At 52.8% G+C, this 14,759-nt stretch overlaps 2 protein-coding genes across 2 annotated transcripts in view; one reads left to right on the top strand and one right to left on the bottom strand.

Moving 5' to 3' along the window:
* Positions 1 to 5,172, bottom strand: part of LOC132867564 (sodium- and chloride-dependent transporter XTRP3-like) — a 99,735-nt gene extending 94,563 nt beyond the window's left edge. Inside the window, exon 1 of the mRNA XM_060900559.1 lies at positions 2,112 to 5,172. The gene's annotated coding sequence lies outside the window, so the exon portion shown is untranslated. The remainder of the gene's footprint in view (positions 1 to 2,111) is intronic.
* The window catches only part of ggctb (gamma-glutamylcyclotransferase b), a 47,474-nt gene extending 33,177 nt beyond the window's left edge, over positions 1 to 14,297 (top strand). Inside the window, 1 exon segment of the mRNA XM_060900631.1 lies at positions 14,127 to 14,297. Within this exon segment, the coding sequence (XP_060756614.1) occupies positions 14,127 to 14,297 (171 nt within the window).
* Positions 14,298 to 14,759: the final 462 nt, after the last annotated feature.

The following is a 14,759-nucleotide window of genomic DNA, read 5'->3' as shown; positions in this document are numbered from 1 at the left end:
AACCCAACACTTGCGTATGCACAAAAAAGCTACGTACGTCACTTTCTGCGCAAACATTCGTATGTACAAAGATTGACTTGGCGTGGAAAAGTGCGGTGCTCTACGCAAACCTCATGGCTGGCGTACGCACATTTCTGGTGCATCTTGGTACTTGGCGACACTTAGAGGCAGAGCAACGCAACTACATTTAGGCCTACTCAGTCAAGAGTCATGACATGGCGATAAGAGGCATCCAAAAATGCATCGGAACATCAGGATGCGTGAATTGAAATGTATGTCAGTCATACGACATTGTCGAGACACATAATGCGAGACTGTTGGGTAAATGCCAACAGATCCATCAACCATCCCTTCCATATTGTAATTACGGGAAATGAGAAACCCCAGCAATATCATTTCGATATTATTCCCATTGACTATTGGTTAATTAATTAAATTAAAGAATGCACATGCAGGACCATGCATTGCAGCTAGCTTAATAGATCTTCCTCGCGCATTTGCCGCGAGGTGTCAGACTGAAATATTATTATTTGATGTTGCGTGGGGTAGCCTTATCACATAATTACCAAGATCAATATATGAAACGATTTCCAAGTGCGTACAAATCAGACACAACCACGGTGTGTGGCGTGTTACACAATGTGGCGCAGAGGCACGGCATGCCAATAATGGAGCGAGACCTGCCGGAGGACCCAGACCCTGGGCTTCACAACGAGGTGCCACAGCGACATGGCATACAAACCCGGCAGCGCTTAATAGCCACAATGTGAAAAGGTAAGGACAGACAGGACACGGGACACCATTCATTTTTTAAGATATTCTTTTAATGCGTTATTCAGTTCCTTCAATTCCTCACGGATTCCCTCGAGGTTGTCGTTAATCGCCTCTATCCCCTTTAAAATTTCCCCCTGCAACTCAAAGACCGCGCGCGTCAGCACCCAGCCTGTGGACCCGGCGACAGGGGCAGGCGGTGGAGAAGGGGGGCAGGTGACAGTGACGCTGGATCCGCTCGGCTGGGGGTCCTCTTCCTGCTCGGGTGGGATGGACTGGGGGCCTCCTGTTGTTCCCTGGCACCCTGCTAGAATACATTTGTCATTAAAATCCTATTGTGGAAAATATGTGCACATGTTTTATTTCTGGTTACATGTGGCTAGGAATATTGGGCCTACTAAGAGAGGAAGACATTTCCTCAAATACAGGGTGTCCCCGAAAAAATGTACACATTAGAGCACTAAAGGTGTTTTTTTGTTTTCAAAACCCATGTAACTCAAATAGACACTCATTGTGGCGCAGGCACTGCGGACGATGCGAATCATACCGTTATCTTGGTATAGGCTACATTCACATTCAGTGGCATACAATCAGTGACCGTTGCATGTCTCATAGCATACACTTTGAACATCACTTTAATTGGAGGTGACAGAACAATTAAGTGATGTATGTGAATTCTATTACACTGTGCTAAAGGCAGGGATTAACACGAATAAATGTTAATGTTAAATGTTAATAATAAATGTTAATTTGATTAACACAAGATTTCTAACATTTAATTAACATTAACGCGTTAGTAAAAGTTGCCATGTCTTTTACCTAACGCGGGCCTTACTGCAGGTCTATTTATACTAATTAACATATTCAGTGTGGAATAATTGAGGGAGGAGACGGGGCGGGGAACGGGGCTCGTGCATGTGCGCCGAATTCCACGTTGATTGGGATGTACAACAGGAGAGTGCGTGGAAACCTTCTTACGCACTGATTGATACATCCGGATTTTTTTGGTCGTACGCAAATTTCCCGATTTTGACGTGCGCACATATTTAGTGGGAAATCCACGCAGGTCTTTGTACATGAGGCCCCTGGACCCTAACACAGCGAAGGCTCATGGACTGTAGTTTGATGTTCTTCATGGAAACATGGCTTAGCAACTATGTTCCAAACAGCATGGTGGATTTATACGAGTGCACGGTCTTCAGGGCTGACCCGAGTTGCCACAAGCAAGGGCAGGGGTGTATGCATTTATGTAAACAAAGCATGGTGCACAGATCATGCTCTGCCGATCTGGAGCACTTGATTATTAGGTGCCGACCCTTCAACCTACCATGCACGTTTACCTGCATTTTTGCTGCTGCAGTTTGTGCCCCTCTGGATGCTAATGCAGAAAAGGCCATGAAAGAACTTTGTGCTGCTATTAGCAAGTTGCAAACCATGCATCCAGATGGTGCCTTGATTGTCACTGGGGATTTTAATCACTTCACTTTGAGATCTGTACTTCCAAGGTTTCACCAGTCTCCTGCACCACAAGGGGACAAAAAACAAAACAAAACAAAAAAAACACCACAACAACTTTGGATCACATTTACACCAATGTGGCTAATGCTTACAAAGTTACACCCCTCCCCCACCTCAGACAGTCTGATCATCTCTCTTTGCTCCTGTTGCATCATCAGACATGATGATTGGGTTTTGCTTGGCATTAACAAGTGTGTGGACAGAGTGACAATCTACAAGAAATCATAGCCTTCCCCAATCAGAAGCCCCGGATGAACAGAGAGGTTTGCCTCCTGCTCAAAGCAAGAGATGCAGCCTTCAGGCTTGGAGACCAGGAAGCTTACAGCTCAACCAGGACCAATCTGAGAAGGGGAATCTCCCAGGCTAAACACAACTATAAACAGAACTGAAGAGCACTTCAATTCCTCTGACCCCTGGGGCATGTGCCAATGGATACAGACCACCACTGACATCAAACCAACCAGCACTGTATCCCTGCCCGATGAGCTCAACTACTTCTACACTCGCATTGATCAGGGAAATAAGGTTGTCATCAACAAGGCAAAACTTACATCTAAGGAGCAGCCTCTCACTTTCTCCACCTCAGACATTTTCTCTACTCTGAACAGGGTGAATGTACATATGGCAGCTGGACCTGATGGAATATCTGGCTGTGTGCTTAGAGCCTAGGCAGAGCAGTTGTCCAGGACCTTTTTGGACATTTTCAAACTGTCCCTGGCCCAGGCAGTTGTCCACACCAGCTTCAAGACTGCCTCCATTGTGCCAGTGCCAAAGCACTCCACTGCCACAGCCCTTAAAGCCAAACTAAATCCAAAAAATAAACTCTATTTGCCGAATCACGACAAGTGCTCAAATTTGGTCCTCCAATTAAAAATAAAACTTTACACCAACAATTTGGTAACCTGGACTGCCACAACTCGTATATCAGAATACTGTTTATTGATTTCAGTGCAGCATTTAACACTGTGATCCCCTCCAAGCTGATCGCCAAGCTTAGCCAGCTTGGTATTAGCACATCCCTCTGCAACTGGACTCAGGACTTTCTGACTAACAGATCCCAGTCTGGTAAGTTACACAATCTCTCCTCAACCACTATAACCCTGAACACCAGCGTGCCACAAGGCTGCATGCTGAGCCCTCTTCCATTCTCCTTGTTCACCTATGACTGCATTCCTGTCCATGGACGTAACACCAGAATCAAATTCGCAGATGACACCACGGTGGTGGGTCAGATCAGTGGGGTGACGATGAGTCAGCCTAGCGTATAGCCAAGATCACCAAAAATAAAATGACAAACCACGGTCTGGATCTGGACCCAGATGCCATTCTATATGGACCCAGACCTTTTATTAGATTTTGACAGACCATTTGTGTTTTAATCTGCGCAACTTTTCTTGCATTTACAGTGGTCTTATTTTAACCTGCACAGTTTCTCATTTTTACAGTAGTCAACGTACATACATAGAAAACGCACAGACCAATCGCGTGCATTGTAACGCATATTCAGAGGAACGATGCAAGTGGAGCGTGAGCATGTGCGTGTGTGAAAATAGATAGAAAAACACACACACGTGCAGCCAGCCACAAGGAGACAGAAGTCTGAAGTGAGTGAGGGAAACAGACATGGCATGCTCTAAAATAAGGAAAAGACACAGAGAAAACAGAGCTTTCAATCCAGAATGGATAGACTCATATGTTCATACATCCCACAGGGTGTTCAAGACTAGTCTGGCTAATGCGACTTCAAAGCTCTGTGAGCATTTGGTCTGGCAAAGATATTAAGCCCAACCGTTTCCCAAAGGCGTGGTTGACCCGCCTCCCTGAAATGCCTCAGTTTGCTACTGGTCGAAGCCAGAAAAGGCTGTGATGAAGCTTAAACCAATCACATCACTCTTTCCTCTGACGTATGTGACGCGACGGGGCTAACTGGTAGATTAAACTCTTACCGAAGCCAGTCGGGAGCAAGGCGAAAACGTCCTTCCTTTCAATAAATACCTCCAGGGCTGCTCTTTGCTCCATTTTCAATGAGAACTTCCCGTTGAATGCTTTCAATACAGCATCTACCGCTGTGTCAAAGGCTTGCCGCTGCTCCATGTTCGTAATGTTTCTAGTGAATGAAGCACTTCCGGCATAGATTCTGTAAACAATCTATGGCTTCCGGTCGCAGTTCTACTATGTCAGTGCCTTGAACACGCCTCTGCCCAGGGCCGTTGGAGATGCTCAAAGTTGATTGGCTCCCGATTATTCGGGAGCTTGGAAGAGCTGTAGATAGCTTGCCTTGCCAGACTAAGCTCGCAACAGGCCCTCGTGTTGCGTCACACTTAGGATGGGCGGGCCCAGGCTAGTTCAAGACCAGTTTGCCTCATAATGGGGACAACCCACCCCTGTTGTTTTTTAGGTAGTTAGCTCTCAAATTTTAGACCGAAACTCTTTACTGCGAAGTGACATTCCATGTCCCAACAGCTAGCCGCTGTGTTTGGGGATCAGGTTGTCGAGGCCCCTGCCTTCGACTGCCACCCAATCCACACTGCACCGGCCCCCTACAGCTACCTCTATGGGTGGTGAACCCACAGGAGGTCGGGCCCACATCACCGCTTCGGGCTGAGCCTGGCCGGGCCCTGTGGACAAAGGCCCGGCCACCAAGCGCTCGCATACGAGCCCCAACCCCAGGCCTGGCTCCAGGGTGGGGCCCCGGCTGCGCCATACCAGGCGACGTCATGGTCCTTGATCGATTATTCTCCATAAGGGTTTTGGTGAACTGCTCTTGGTCTGGCCTGTCACCTAGGACCTGTCTGCCTTGGGAGACTCTAACAGGGGCGTAATGCCCCCGACAACATAGCTCCTAGGATCATTCAAGCACACAAACCCCTCCACCACAATAAGGTGGCAGTTCTAGGAGGGGATGTCACGTCGCTGGGGGGGGGGGGGGGGGGGGCTGAGCTTGTGCGGGAGGTTGAGCAGTACCGGCTAGAGATAGTCGGACTCACCTCCACGCACAGCTTGGGCTCTGGAACCCAGCTCCTCAAAAGGGGCTGGACTCTCCACTTCTCTGGAGTCGCCCATGGTGAGCGGCGGCAGGCTGGTGCGGGCTTGCTTATAGCTCCCCAGCTCAGCCGCCATGTGTTGGAGTTTACCCCAGTGAATGAGAGGGTCGCCTCTCTGCGCCTTCGGATTGGGGAGAGGGCTCTTGCTGTTGTTTGTGCCTACGGCCCAAATAGCAGTATAGAGTATCCGGCCTTCTTGGAGTCCCTGGGAGAGGTACTGAGGGGTGCTCAGACTGGGGACTCCATTGTGCTGCTGGGGGACTTCAATGCTCACGTGGGCGACGACAGTGACAACTGGAGGGGCGTGGTTGGGAGGAACGGCCTCCCCGATCTGAACCCGAGTGGTGTTTTGTTATTGGACTTCTGTGCTAGTCACGGTTTGTCCATAACGAACACCATGTTCGAGCATAGGGGTGTCCATAAGTGCACGTGGCACCAGGACACCTTAGGTCGGAGGTCGATGATAGACTTTGTTGTCGTTTCATCTGATCTCCAGCCCTATGTCTTGGACACTCAGATGAAGAGAGGGGCTGAGCTGTCAACTGATCACCACCTGGTGGTGAGTTGGATCTGCTGGTGGAGGAGGAAGCCAGATAGACCTGGCAGGCCCAACCGTATGGTGAGGGTCTGCTGGGAACGTCTGGCCAAGCACTCTGTCGGGGAGGTCTTTAACTCCCACCTCCAGGAGAGCTTCTCCCAGCTTCCGAGGGAGGCGGGGGACATATGCCGCTTTTCCACTACCAACGCGGCTGAGCCGTGCCGTGCTGAGTTGGGCTGAGTCGAGCTGAGCAGGGCTGTTGGAGTTGCATTTCGACTACAACCGCGCTGAACTGTGCTGGCTGGAAGTGGGTGGACACATTGGGTGGAGTTAGCGAAAGTGGGTGGACGTCACGTGATGTCATTAAGCAGCGCAAACAGTGACATCAGTGATCTTTTAAGCGGTCGTCTCACGACCCGAATAGTAAACAATAAACATGGAGGACATGGAGTCATTAGTGTTGCTGGTCTTGGTTCTGTGGCTTGTTGTCACCGACAACGCCAACAGATACTGGCAAGAGCGTATAGATGAGGCGAGGCGCATAAGGCTTCAGAAATTCTCGTAATTCGTAATTATTCTTCTTCCGGGTTTGCGGTGTTTACAGATCCCAGCGTGCTCGCGGGGCGTGTGTGGGCATGTGAGGACACTCCTCCTCACCAATCAGTGCACAGGGGAGTGTCTGCTCACGCCCCCAGCCTCACTCGGCTCGCTTTGGCTCGCTTCAGCCCCACTCCAAAACGGTGCGAGTTTTAGGGGCTAAGCAGGGCTGAAGCGAGCCGAGTCGTGCTGTTTTTTGGTAGTCGAAACGCGAGCCGTGTCGGGCTGAAGTGAGCTGAAGCGAGCTGAAGTGAGCTGAAAAAGGGCAGTGGAAAAGGGCCAATAGAGTCTGAGTGGACCATGTTCTCTACCTCCATTGTAGACGCAGCTGTTCGGAGCTGTGGCCACAAGGTCTCCGGTGCCTGTTGTGGCGGCAATCCCTGAACCCGGTGGTGGACACCGGAAGTAAGGGATGCCGTCAAGCTGAAGGAGTCCTATTGGGCCACATTGACCTCTGGGACTCCTGAGGCAGCTGACGGTTATCGGCAAGCCAGGCATGCCACAGCTCGGGCAGTTGCGGAGGCAAAAACTCGGAACTGGGAGGAGTTCGGGGAGGCCATGGAGAAGGACTATCGGTCGGCCTCGAAGAAATTCGGGCAAACCGTCCAGCGCCTCAGGAGGGGGAAGCAGTACTCTGCCAACACTGTTTACAGTGCAGGTGGGGAGCTGTTGAACTCGACTGGGGACATTGTCGGGCGGTGGAAGGAATACTTCGAGGATCTCCTCAATCCCACCGTCATATCTTCCATTGAGGAGGCGGAGGCTGATGACTCAGAGGTGGACTCGTCCATTACCCAAGCTGAAGTCACTGAGGTGGTTTGCAAGCTCCTCGGTGGCAAGGCACCGGGGGTGGATGAGATCCGCCCTGAGTATCTCAAGTCTCTGGATGTTGTGGGGCTGTCTTGGCTGACACGCCTCTGCAACATCGCGTGGCAGTCAGGGACAGTGCCTCTGGAGTGGCAGACTGGGGTGGTGGTCCCTCTTTTTAAGAAAGGGGACCGGAGAGTGTGCTCCAATTATAGGGGAATCACACTTCTCAGCCTCCCAGGGAAGGTTTACTCCAGGGTACTGGAGAGGAGAATTCGGCCAATAGTCAAACCTCGGATCCAGGAGGAACAATGCGGTTTTCGTCCTGGTCGCAGAACACTGGACCAGCTCCATACCCTTCATAGGGTGCTCGAGGGTTCATGGGAGTTTGCCCAACCAGTCAACATGTGCTTTGTGGATCTGGAGAAGGCATTCGACCGTGTCCCTCGTGGTATTCTGTGGGGGGTGCTTCGGGAGTATGGGGTTCGGGGCTCTTTGCTAAGGGCTGTCCGGTCCCTGTACGAATGGAACAGGAGTCTGGTTCGCATTGCCGGCAGTAAGTCAGACATGTTCCCAGTGCATGTTGGACTCTGGCAGGGCTGCCCTTTGTCACCGGTTCTGTTCATAATTTTTATGGACAGAATTTCTAGGCGCAGCCAGGGGCCGGAAGGAATCCTGTTTGGGAACCACAGGATTTCATCACTGCTTTTGTGGATGATGTTGTCCTGTTGGCTTCTTCAAACCAGAACCTTCAGCATGCACTGGGGCGGTTTGCAGCCGAGTGTGAAGAGGCTGGGATGAGACTCAGCACCTCCAAGTCCGAGGCCATGGTTCTCAACTGGAAAAGGGTGGCTTGCCCTCTCCAGGTTGGTGGAGAAGTCCTGCCTCAAGTGGAGGAGTTTAAGTATCTTGGGATCTTGTTCATGAGTGAGGGAAGGATAGAGCGTGAGGTCGACAGGCAGATCGGTGCAGCCTCCGCAGTGATGCAGTCCCTTTACCGGTCCGTTGTGGTGAAGGAGCTGAGCCAAAAGGCGAAGCTCTCGATTTACCGGTCGATCTACGTTCCGACTCTCACCTATGGTCATGAGTTTTGGGTAATGACCGAAAGAACAAGATCGCGGATACAAGCGGCCGAAATGAGTTTCCTTCACAGGGTGGCTAGGCACTCCCTTAGAGATAGGGTGAGAAGCACAGTCACTCGGGAGGAGCTCAGAGTAGAGCCGCTGCTCCTCCACATCAAGAGGAATCAGCTGAGGTGGCTCGGGCATCTCTTTCGAATGCCTCCTGGACGCCTCCCTGGGGAGGTGTTCCAGGCATGTCCCCCGGGAGGAGGCCCTGGGGAAGACCCAGGACACGCTGGAGGGACTATGTCTCTCGGCTGGCCTGGGAACGCCTCGGTGTTCTTCCCGAGGAGCTGGCCAAGGTGTCTGGGGAAAGGGAAGTTTGGGCTTCCATGCTCAGACTGCTGCCTCCGCGACCCGGCCCCGGATAAGCGGACGAAGACGAGACTCTTTACTGCTGCTTTAAACGTGTCTGGGTTTTACATGCCTGCATTTGCCCTCACCAACACCCTACCACTACCCCCCCAAACTTCGCCAAGTGCACCTTTCTTTCTCCCATACTTTTACAACCACTAGCTGTCACTGATTTTGACTAATGTGCTGTAATGATTTAAAACATGAATTTGTGTTCTTGCTTACTGTAGCGGTTCACTATTGGTGGGTGGAGCACAGAGGACGGCAGGACAGAGATCAGGTTCACAATAGCGTTTTTATTGCTCAACTTTTCAGTTTCGCACACACTCTCCCAGCCACACGCATACACACACACATAAGTCATCGGGTGCGGGAGAGACTTCCCTCTGCTCTCGCTCTCCCTCCTCATATAGGGCGCGGTCACTGGGAAGACACACAAACACAGGTTAATTGCTCTCAGGTGTAGTGATTCTTGCCACTTACCTTCCCTGACTCCGCCCTCCTGTCACAGACCGGCGCTTGACCACGCCCCCGCTGCCACATACCCCCACCGCCCGACTCAGGCCGGGCGGCTGTCCGGCCTGCAGCCGACTCCCCCCCCCCCCCCCTTGACGGGAGAGGAAGTCCGCCACGACCATCTGCGCCCCCGGCCTGTGGACCACCTTGAAATTAAAGGGTTGGAGTGCCAGATACCAACGGGTGATCCGCGCGTTGGCATCTTTCATGCGGTGGAGCCACTGGAGGGGCGCGTGGTCCGAACAGAGGGTGAAAGGGCGCCCCAGCAGGTAGTAGCGGAGGGCGAGAACCGCCCACTTGATGGCCAGACACTCTTTCTCTATGGTGCTGTAGCGCCCCTCACGCACCGACAGCTTCCTGCTGATATACAGGACAGGGCGGTCCTCCCCCTCCACCTCCTGGGACAAAACCGCCCCCAGCCCTCTGTCCGACGCATCGGTCTGTAACATAAAGGGGAGAGAAAAGTCAGGGGAGTGTAGAAGTGGCCCCACACACAGTGCAGCCTTTACCTCCGAGAAAGCCCGCTGGCACTGCTCCGTCCACTGGACCGGATCTGGTGCCCCCTTTTTAGTGAGATCAGTCAGCGGGCTGGTGACGTCCGAATAATTAGGTATAAACCTACGATAATAGCCAGCCAGCCCCAGGAACTGTCTCACCCCCTTTTTGGTCTTGGGCCTCGGGCAGGCCGCAATTGCTGCCGTCTTATTAATTTGGGGACGCACCTGCCCGTTGCCCAAGTGGAAGCCCAGATACCGTACTTCCACCCGCCCAATCGCACACTTCTTTGGGTTGGCTGTGAGCCCCGCTCGCCTCAGCGACCTAAGGACGGCCTGCAGATGTTCGAGGTGCCGCTGCCAGTCATTACTATAGATGATAATGTCGTCTAAATACGCGGCTGCGTAAGTGGCGTGAGGGCGGAGGACTCTGTCCATCAGCCGCTGAAACGTAGCGGGTGCCCCAAACAGCCCAAACGGAAGGGTGACGAATTGGTGTAAACCAAACGGTGTGGAAAAGGCCGTTTTTTCTCGGGATAGCAGAGTCAAGGGGATCTGCCAATACCCCTTTGTCAAATCCAGCGTCGAATAGAAGCGAGCAGTGCCGAGTCGATCGAGCAACTCATCAATACGAGGCATTGGGTACGCATCAAATTTAGACACCATGTTGACTTTTCTATAGTCCACACAGAACCGGACCGACCCGTCGGCCTTGGGTACCAAGACCACCGGGCTGCTCCAGTCACTGTGGGACTCCTCGACGATGCCCATTTCGAGCATGGTCTGAAGTTCTTCCCGAACCACCTTTTTTTTGTGTTCGGGTAGCCTGTAAGGGCGGCTACGCACTACCACCCCCGGGGGCGTCTCTATGTGATGCTCTATGAGGTTAGTGCGACCGGGCAGGGGCGAGAACACATCCGAAAACTCGGTCTGCAACTGGGCGACCTCCGTGAGTTGGGTCGGGGAGAGGTGGTCTCCACAGGGGACCGGAGAGGTACGTGATGCCAATGTCCCTTTTTGAACCTCCGGCCCCAGCTCCGCCTTCTCCGGAACCACCGACACCAACGCCACGGGGACCTCCTCGTTCCAGAGTTTAAGCAGATTGAGGTGGTAAATCTGTAGCGCCCCACCCCTGTCCGTTCGCCTCACCTCATAGTCGACGTCCCCGACTCGCCGTGTGACCTCAAAGGGTCCTTGCCACTTAGCGATCAATTTGGAGCTCGACGTGGGCAACAGTACGAGTACCTTATCTCCCGGTGTGAACTCTCTAAGGCGCGTACCCTTGTTGTACAGGCGGGCTTGCCGTTCCTGGGCCTGCCGCAAATTCTCCTGAGTTAGGTGGGTGAGCGTGTGGAGTTTTGCGCGCAGGTCCATTACGTACTGAATTTCATTCTTACTTTGTGAAGGTCCCTCCTCCCAATTTTCCCGCAGCACGTCCAGGATGCCGCGCGGCTTACGCCCATATAATAATTCGAACGGGGAGAACCCCGTGGAGGCTTGGGGGACCTCTCGCACTGAGAACAGCAAGGGTTCGAGCCACTTATCCCAATTACGTGCGTCCTCACTTACGAATTTCTTAATAATATTTTTGAGGGTGCGGTTGAACCGTTCCACTAAACCGTCCGTTTGTGGGTGATACACGCTGGTGCGGATCGGCTTAATCCCCAATAACCCATACAGTTCGCGCAGTGTTCGTGACATAAACGTAGTGCCTTGATCAGTCAGAATCTCTTTCGGGATTCCAACTCGGGAGATAACGCGGAAGAGTGCCTCTGCAATACTGCGTGCTGAGATATTGCGCAGAGGCACTGCTTCCGGGTATCGCGTTGCATAGTCCACCAGAACTAATATAAAGCGGTACCCTCGTGCTGACCGATCTAATGGCCCGATGAGATCCATCCCAATTCTCTCAAACGGGGTCTCGATTAACGGTAGAGGGCGCAAAGGCGCTTTTGGAATGGCCGCTGGGTTTACTAACTGGCATTCGCGGCATGCCGTACACCACCTACAGACATCGCCGCGAATCCCCGGCCAATAGAATCGGGCCATTATTCGGGCTAGTGTTTTATCCTGCCCCAAGTGTCCAGCCATGGGATTAAAGTGAGCCGCCTGGAATACCAATTCCCGGCGGCTCTTCGGAATTAAAAGCTGCGTGACTCGCTCCTTAGTTTGAGTGTCCTGCGTCACTCGGTATAATCTATCCTTCATAATCGCGAAGTAGGGGAAGGACGGGGTGGCGTTCGGCGGGAGCGTTTGACCATCGATTACTCTCACTTGGTCAAACGCATGCCGCAGAGTCTCGTCTCGCGACTGCTCTAATGGGAAATCCGCGAGGGATTCCCCAAGAGAGAGAGGAGGAGCCGGCGGCTCCTCACTCTGACGCGGAGATGACGTAGACGGCTCTGTGACAGCTGCTCCCGCCAAAGCGACACTGGGACCTCCCCCTGTCAAATGGCAGGACCCACTCTCTACTAGGCGCGTCATTAAACCCCGAAATCCCGGCCAATCAGTCCCCAAAATTAAAGAGTGGGTAAGGCGAGGATTAACCGCCGCCTTCACTATAAATTTTTCCCCTCTGAAAATAATGTGGACCGACACCAAAGGGTAGCGGTGAACATCCCCGTGCACACACAAAACCTTCACCCCTTGTGCTCCCCCCAATGCCTCGTTTTGAACCAGGCTTTGGTGAATTGAGGTCTGATTACAACCAGAATCCACCAACGCCTGATATGTAGCCCCTTGGATACTCACCGGTATGCGATACGCTCCGGCCCGATCGAGGGCGGCCTCTGGCGCGTCGGGGATCCGAACCACCGCGCCCACTTCCATTGCTGTGCACTGCTGTTGAAGGTGGCCCAGCTCCCCGCAGCGCCAGCAAACCGGCCCGGGCTTTCCCTCTGCACCGGTGATCTGGGGCTCACTCACCTGAGGTGGGGGAGAGACAGACACAGAAGGGAGAAACGGGAGGGCACCGCGGGTGCGGCAGGCCGGCTGGGGTGGAGCCGGCCCCCGCCTCCGCGGTGGGGGAATGGGGCGAGGACGGGACACAGGAGGAGGGGGAGAGAGAGAGAGAGAAGAGGAGAGAGGAGATGATGCCATCTGCTGTCCTGCCGCCGGGACAGCTGCCAAATGGTCCTCCGCCAGCTCGACTGCCTGATCCAGCGACGCCGGGCGGTGGCACTGGACCCACTCCGCGGTTCCTGCTGGTAAGCGGGCGATGAACTGTTCCAGTACCACCTGGTCGACGATTCCCTCGGCGTCGCGATCGTTGGCCCTCAACCACCGCCAGCAGGCGTCCCGGAGCTGCTGGCCGAACGCGAACGGCCGGCCGACTTCCTCCAACCACAGCGCGCGGAAGCACTGGCGCTGTTGATCCGGGGTGCGCCCCACGCGCTGGAGGACGGCCCGGCGGAGGTCCGCGTAGGCCAGCCGGCGGTCGGCGGGGAGCTGTAGCGCGGCCAGCTGTGCCTCTCCCGTTAGCAGGGGGAGAAGGCGCGTCGCGCGCTGCTCCATCGGCCACCCCGAGGCTTCGGCGACCTGTTCAAATAACGTGAGGAACGCCTCGGGGTCGTCCTGCGGGCCCATCTTGGTGACAGTGAGGGGAGACGGGCCCGCGGTAGGAGCGCTGGTGGACCCCGCCGACGCGAGGAGGTGCCGGAACGCCTGTCGATCTTCTTGTTGGGCCAACACCAGGGCCTCGAACCGCTCTTCTTGCTCCTTTCGGAGGGTGAGTAGCACCTGGTGCTGGCTTTGCTGGGCCGTGGCGAGGGCGTGGACCAGTTCAGCAAACGGGGAGGACTCCATGGGGCTGTGAGGCTGCTGTGCTCCAGATCCCGGGTTTCGGCACCACTGTAGCGGTTCACTATTGGTGGGTGGAGCACAGAGGACGGCAGGACAGAGATCAGGTTCACAATAGCATTTTTATTGCTCAACTTTTCAGTTTCGCACACACTCTCCCAGCCACACGCATACACACACACGCAAGTCATCGGGTGCGGGAGAGACTTCCCTCTGCTCTCGCTCTCCCTCCTCATATAGGGCGCGGTCACTGGGAAGACACACAAACACAGGTTAATTGCTCTCAGGTGTAGTGATTCTTGCCACTTACCTTCCCTGACTCTGCCCTCCTGTCACAGACCGGCGCTTGACCACGCCCCCGCTGCCACACTTGCATTCAAAACATTATGCACCTTAACACCATACTCTGGGTGTGTATACTCAGTTTCAATTTTAGCTGACCGAATTAAATCTTTTAACCTGCACTGAAAAAATACAATAAAAGTTTAATGATTTTATACAGAAGGAAAATCAACTTCAGGTCTGCATTCACACTGAAGCCTGCTCATCTCCGTTTTTGGTATTTCAGGTGGTGGTGGTGATTATGATGGGAACTGAGCAAAATGGCTTCCCCAAAGCTTATCAAGATGAACTGAAGTTTGTCGAAACCAACAAATATGATGGGCCCCTTCCTGTGATGACTGAGGTATATGTTGCATTCAAAAACTCCCCCCCCCCCCCCAAAAAAAAAAGGTGTTAACCTGAAGCTTCAAATCATAACCATATTATCAGACAGTAAATGTACTGTGTGAGATTTACCAAAAAAAAAAAAACACTGTAATGTGCAGGTTAAATTAGTTTCATTAGTTTAAGCAATAACTAGTAAATATGTCTTTCTATTGTTTGGACTAAACAATTATTTCACATATTACCCTGTAAGGAAAAAAAAATCCACAAAATGTGACATGCTTGTATTATTACAAAAAGCAGTAGATCCAGTGTAGGATGGTCAGGGTGGAACACAGAGCTAGTGTGGGGTGATCAGGGGGAAACAAATAGCTAGTCAAGCCCATACTGGCCATTGTGAGATTCTGGAGGAATCCTGGTCACGTGGCCTACCTTGCAACTGATTTGGCCTGCACTTTTTTTTTCTACATGCAATGCCACCAAGTAGCCAGCAAATCCTACACTTTTTGAAAAATTATGGTCTGTGTGATTCAAC

The sequence above is a fragment of the Neoarius graeffei genome, chromosome 19, assembly GCF_027579695.1.
Source record: "Neoarius graeffei isolate fNeoGra1 chromosome 19, fNeoGra1.pri, whole genome shotgun sequence".
Lineage (NCBI taxonomy): Eukaryota > Metazoa > Chordata > Actinopteri > Siluriformes > Ariidae > Neoarius > Neoarius graeffei.
This window is presented reverse-complemented; position numbering and strand designations above follow the sequence as displayed.